Source organism: Alnus glutinosa, chromosome 6 (assembly GCF_958979055.1).
Source record: "Alnus glutinosa chromosome 6, dhAlnGlut1.1, whole genome shotgun sequence".
In the NCBI taxonomy this organism is placed as follows: domain Eukaryota; kingdom Viridiplantae; phylum Streptophyta; class Magnoliopsida; order Fagales; family Betulaceae; genus Alnus; species Alnus glutinosa.
The window spans coordinates 19,519,602-19,525,862 of record NC_084891.1 but is presented as its reverse complement, the minus strand read 5'-3'; the positions used below and the strand labels follow the sequence as shown (position 1 = coordinate 19,525,862).

The window sequence follows — 6,261 nt, the reverse complement described above, 5'->3', positions numbered from 1 at the left end:
TTACATAAGAGGATACTGTGGCCACTTACTTTCATTTGTGAAAGATTTTACACAAAAAAAAAAAAAAGAAAAAAAAAAAAGAAAAAGAAAAAAGAAAAACCACTCAGTCCATGAAAGATACTTTCTTGGGTAGACATGAGCCCATGAAGCCATCCTCCTCCAAAATCCCATCTCCTTTGCCGCCACCCAAACACAGCTTAACAACACCCATACCCTCCTCCTTCCCGCCAAATTTGACAGTTAGTTGCAAGCTCGTTTGAAAAATGTCTTTCAGCCATTTCTCAAACAAGCTGTTGGGAAACGAAGCAGACCCAACCAACACCTCATCTAACACCCTCTCTTCAACAACAAAACTTTCCGCATTTTTCTTCCCACAAACCTCCAAGAACGACCCTTTGATCTTCGACATGAAAAGCTCTATCATCTCTCTATCCCGGGCGGGGCTCCGATCGAAAACGAAGCGGTTCTCGATCAGCTCCAGAAACCCATTTGGGCTACGGGGATCGGTGGTGGTTTCACGAGTCAAGTCGCTCGAAATGGGGCTGTACTCCCCTGGTTTATCGTCGCTTTCATCGTTCTGATCATCGGCTCCAATGTTCAGATCAAGGGTACTGAAGCTTGATTGCCTTGAGAAGTCTTTCTTGCTGATGCCGCCGTTCTCGCCAGCTACAGAAGATGAAATATCTTCCTTTTCTTCAAATCTTGCAGTCTTTGTCTTGCTTGACAAATCCCACTCGTGTTTGCGCTTGTGATCGAAGTTATAGCTCTGATTCATTGATTCATTGATTCTCAAGTTCAGGCTAATCACAGACTCTTGATTCTTTTTTTCTTCATAGCTCGTGGAACCGCCCTTAGTCAACAAAAATATTGCTTGGCCTACAGCACCACCCTCTCCTTTGCTTGATTCTCCATACTTTCCTGTTTCATATCGATCAGCAAGGAATTTCATGAACTGGGCATCCGCCAGATCAATATCTTCCACAAAGACGACGAGCTTTCCGTTGTTTTCCAAGGCTTTCGCGAGGACTTCAGAACAGGGGATCACTTCATTTGCTCTTTTTGTCATGTTCATGTGGAGGACCAAATCAGCAGACCCGAAAATGGATTCTGCAATTGCTCGCGCCAGCCTTCTTTTTCCTATCCAGTCATTCCCCTGAATTAGTAACCATGTCTCCTGCTTCGCCAGCTTCGATTCGATCAAGGCTTCTGCTATTGAAGGAGTGGTTTCGGATTGCCACGGCACATTCTCTTGCAGTAGCTTACATGTATCAGCTCGTTGCATTGTTCGTTCACTTTTCCGTTCCACCAATTCTGCTGAATCAGAAAAAAGAGAATTGCCCAGAGCAAGAGTGATCTTCAGTTCCTTACCATCAATGTCTTTAAGAGAATCCAAGCGCGGTTCCGCTGATTGGTGTTTCTCGGTACCGCCATTGAAATTGAATTCAATGGTACTGCACGACTGTTGCCGTCTGAATCGAGGGAAGAGATTGGAGCTGTTCGTGGACTTCAAAGCTGAATTGTTCGCAAAGGAAATCGAGTTCGAATCAGGGAAGATGCTGTTCTGTCTTGGCCAGCAAGATGAAGAATAGGCGTAGCTCTTTCCAGTTAGGCCTTCATTGCTGTACAGAGTGGAGCTGATATGGCTTTGAGCATGCCTGCCATGGTGTAGGCTCTGGCACTGTCTGTTCCACTTTCTTCTCAACTCAACCAATTCATCCTGAGCATACAAACGTACAGATTATTGTAAACTTTCCAAATATCAGTATCATAAAAAGATATACTTGTGTGGGATTCCGGCCGTGCCGATGCAGCGTTCAACCCAAGTCCATCACATTTAATTAAATGGGTCAAACTCTTTAATTCTAACCTACAAAATTTTGTGTTATATGGATTTGTATCAGGTTCGCGAGCCGTGTAGAAAATTCACAGCTCTTATATTGCGTGTCGGGTTCGAATCGTGTCGAGTCATGATTATAAGACTATATAAATTGATCATAATATGACTCATTTAATTAAGCGGGTTAAATTCTTTAACTCTAACCCATTAAGCATTGCATTGTGGGTTGTGTTAAAAATTACTAACCCTAACCCTAGTGTTAGAGGGAACTTTTATTACCTTTTGACGGGCTTCAGTCCCACGGGGTTGCAGCCAGGGTGGCAAGAGCTTTTGCTGGCCAGATTTGAACAACTGAGCTTCTTTTTCATAATTTGAGGCACATTCTGCACAGCAAGTGAGCTTATCTTGTTCCTCCTTGCTACTAAATGGCTTTGCTTCCAACACTTGACATGGGTTCTGGGAGAAGGTTATCTTTGAATCAAGCACACTGCAAATCATAAATGCAAAAATTTAAGTTCGTAAAAAGTACTAAAAAACAAAATAGCATAATTTTGGAGAAAATATTCACAACAAAATTTAGTTCACAAGCTAATTTGGGGTTAAATTTAGGATAATTCCAAGATAGAATCAACTATTCAAGTAGAATAAAGTGGAACGATGCACCAATGTGACACATGCAAATGAATTTGTCTAGGTCTATAGCCCCCAACCTTCCAAACTATTTAGCTCCCTGCCTTAGGATTTTATGTTAAATCCGGCGGACGATGGTCACGCGTGACATATATGGCGTAAAATATCCATTATGCTTTTGCATTAAACTTCTTCTAAAAAAAAAAAAAAACCTGCCCTCACATGGAGACCCACAGTCTTTTTTTTTTTTTTTTTTTTTTTTTTTTTTTTTTTTTTCTGTTTTTAAACAACTATTTGATGCAAGGGTATTATTGTCATTTTGCTAATTTTCTGTCGCATTTAGCAAATAATTCTAACGGGGTGGCTAAGTAGAAAAAAGGTTACATAATAAATAGTTTTTGGGTTAATTACAAGTTTTTAAAGTTAGGAGAGACATTACAAGTTTCTAGTAGTTTAATGAATTAATGAAGTAAAATGTAGTAGTTTCTTCTTAAGTATTATACATATAATAAATTACGTCATTTCATGTTTAAAAGGCATTTTTGTCATAAAATAGATTATCTTTTTTTTTTCTCAAAAAGAAAAGTTGATCTATTAATACCTGTTCTTTTAAAAAGAAAAGAAAAGAAATTAAAAAAAAAAAGAAAGAAACTATTTAAAGAAAGACAAAAAAAAAAAAAAAAAAAAAAAAAAAAAGGAAAAAAAGCCACCTTCAAAACCTTCCTTTTCATTTTCCCTTTTAATCTTTGCTAATACTGTAATACATGCCTTTAAGTATCCCGTGGCTATATGCTGACAAAACCAAGAAAAAACAGGACAGTGGTTCATGTCTGCCTCACCAACCATACTTTTTCTGTGTTTCTGCGCTAATACAGACTAAGCCGAGCCAAAAACGTTCAGAAGACAAAAGCTTCAAGTGAAAAGATAGAAACAATAGACATGAACATTCAATTTATAGAGAGAGATAATTAACCTGGAACCATGGAGGCTTAAACCAAGTCCACCTGATGGAACAGAAACTGCTTGAAGAGCCCATTGAACCTCAAGAGGAGGTTGCCTTATTTGGCACTTCATGTATGTCTGGTAACTTGCAGTTGCCATTAACCAAACCTTTGTGTTTGAGCTGCCATAGTCAGAGACTAACCTTCCTATTTCCGCAACAAGATGATCAACTGGGTTATAATCTGACGCTTCTCTCTCATTAAAATTTGTCTCAACCGTCCATTTCAGGTCACCAGTGTAAACAATGGCTCCACCTCCTGATGATGCAAGAGAATGCACCTTTCTTTTAAGTTCTGAAAGGTTCATCTCCACATCTTCCTTCTTCATGAATCTTAAAGAAACTGGTGCAAACTGAAATTTGATGAAATGGGTTGATTTCAGCTCTTCAGGAACTTCTCCTCTCTCAAGCCTTGACATTAACTCTGCTACTATGCCTTCAGTGATGAGCAGTGAGTCACCAACTATCACAGTGTTCCTTCTCTTGTTGTTCCTCAGAAGCACCTCAAAGACCAACTTGACATCTTCCTTCACAGAGGCTAAACCACCTGTGATGGGGTTGGTTGGAAATTTCTTTTGAGGGGAAAAGAGAAGTGGGTTTATATCAGAAGAGTAAGTCAAGAAATGGGTCTGCCAGAAAGTGCTAGGATTGATGATTTCTCTCTGGGTGTCAGCAGGAGAAGGTGAGCAAGGTGAAGAAAAAACCCCACCAGAACTGTTATAACACTGAAAAACAGAAGTGGCTGAAGAGTCCTCTATGTTGTTCTTGACAGAAGTGCTTGAGAAACCAGCCTCTCTCATAACCCTACTGACGCTAGGATCATCTAAGATGGATATGATAAGTTGTTCTACCTCAACTTTTATGGTTAAAAGCGGCTGCTGTTGCTGTTGTTCTATGCAGCCCCTTCTTTGGTGCGCCTGAGCTCTTTTCAGTGCTGCAATTAGAGCATTGGAGAGAGATGGCTGGCATTGGAGCAGAGGAGCAGGCGCGGTTGGCAGCCTGTTGAGAGCCACATTGAAGCAAAGTTCAAGAGCTCTGCATTGGAGAGGATGCGATGATGTGTGGTGTGGCTGAGATTTGAGACAAGCCCTTCTCAAAAGACTGGCTCTTGAACTCAGCAAAGTTGCAGCCACATGGAGAGGAGTGACCTGAGCATGGCCTCTCCTCCTTGCCAGGCTGAGAGAATGCTTCAAAACTGAAGCAGCCTCCGCTGTGAGGGTCTGCTGTGCCGCACAAACTCCTGAGCGCATCACTTGGCTAAAACCCACCCCCCTACACCCCCTTTTGAGAACACTTTCTTTTCTGAGGATGAAAACTACTTCTTCCTTCTTTTCTTCTCTTATTTCTTATCCCTCAACACCACCCCTCCCACTCTCACTAAAACCTGCAGAGATGCTTTGAAAACAAAACAGAGGAAACAGAAACTACCCTCCTGGGTTTTAAGGCTTGAATGATATCACACTACGTTAACAGGAAATAGATGGTCAGGTTTTTGAAAGAAGAGCTAGCTTTGAGAGCTTTGGAGCCTAGTTTGAGCTTTAGAAAAACCAGACTAGAACAATCGACCTTCTTTATACATCTTATTGTTGATTTTTTCTTTTCTTTTTCTCCTTTTCCTTTTTTGTTTGTGTAAAGAAAACGTGGATACCCTCCTTTTTCTGTCATCTTTTTATTTACACTTGTTTTGATAAATTGGGATTTAAATAATAAATCAATAACAAACAAGAAACATAATATACAGACTGATCACCTACACTTATACAGATAATGAGGACAAACTGTACCATTTTCTGTATAAATTACTGTTAATCTCTTAAAGCAAACCTCTAACATTTCACTGTGATTTTTGTTTTGGTGACAATTAATATCAGAAAGGATTATCATTTGTTGGGAATTGCAAAAATCAAAACATATAAATAGTAAAACTTGGATGGCATGATGCGCCTATCAGATAAATTATCCCCATGATGATGAAAAGCTGAAAAAGAAGATTTTGATCTCCTCCTACACTTTTTTATAATCTACTGCAATAACAATATGCATGTACTGTCTAAATAATATAATAATATATATGAGGGAAACCAAAACGATATGATTCTTATTATTATTAGTAATTGTATTGAGTTCTTTCCGATATGGTATTTTTATGGAGATTGTTTTTTCATCAAAAGGGGTCCCCTAATGGGACCCATTATTCAATCTCTTTTTTTTTTTAACTCGAACTCTGAGCGCTTCGCTCCTTTTCTCACACAACCCTTTGAATGGACAGACAAGGCCAGCAGAAATTCAAAAAAAGTACTAAAGGGGAAAGGTGGAAAAGAAGCCAGACTATAGTGTGATGAGAGATAACAAGAAAAGTGTTAAGTTTTCTTTTTCTTTTAGAATTAATTTCCTTCTTCATATTTATCTTTTGTTTGTTCTTTCTTATATAATATAAAAAATATATACGTTCAATATTGCCTTTGTTGTCATGGGTTTAAAAAGGAGTCTCTCTCTTCACGCCAATCCTCGTAGAGAGACAGCATTTTATTCGCGAAGTACCCAAAAAGCAACCCTCTGTCTGCTATCCTACACAGCATTATTGGCTCTTTTTCAGCCCCTCTCTCTCTCTCTCTCTCTCTCTCTCTCTCTCTCTCTCTCTCTGTGTTTGTGTGTGTCCAAACTGCAAAAACCTTTTGTCTTATAATCCACCATCTCATTTCCAACCACCCACTAATTACCTTTTGGCTACCAAATAAAGTAAAAACTGTTGAAATAATGTGTTCATATCTTGTTTACTTACATAAGAAAGACT

At 39.2% G+C, this 6,261-nt stretch overlaps 1 protein-coding gene across 1 annotated transcript; it reads right to left on the bottom strand.

The window, feature by feature from the left end:
• LOC133871081 (protein SMAX1-LIKE 4-like) lies at positions 1-5,013 on the bottom strand. Its single transcript, XM_062308438.1, has 3 exons — positions 3,441-5,013; positions 2,117-2,324; positions 1-1,717 (listed from the first exon to the last, which is right to left on the bottom strand). The coding sequence occupies exons 1-3, from the start codon at positions 4,715-4,717 to the stop codon at positions 104-106; spliced, it is 3,099 nt and encodes a 1,032-aa protein (XP_062164422.1). The 5' UTR covers positions 4,718-5,013; the 3' UTR covers positions 1-103.
• Positions 5,014-6,261: the final 1,248 nt, after the last annotated feature.

Excerpts from the sequence above, each read along its gene's own strand:
- LOC133871081 (XM_062308438.1), bottom strand. The coding sequence starts at position 4,717 with ATGCGCTCAGGAGTTTGTGCGGCACAGCAGACCCTCACAGCGGAGGCT. Across the intron at positions 2,325-3,440 it reads TTAAGCCTCCATGGTTCCAG|TGTGCTTGATTCAAAGATAA; the intron begins GTTAATTATCTC and ends TATGATTTGCAG. Across the intron at positions 1,718-2,116 it reads GGACTGAAGCCCGTCAAAAG|GATGAATTGGTTGAGTTGAG; the intron begins GTAATAAAAGTT and ends TTGTATGCTCAG.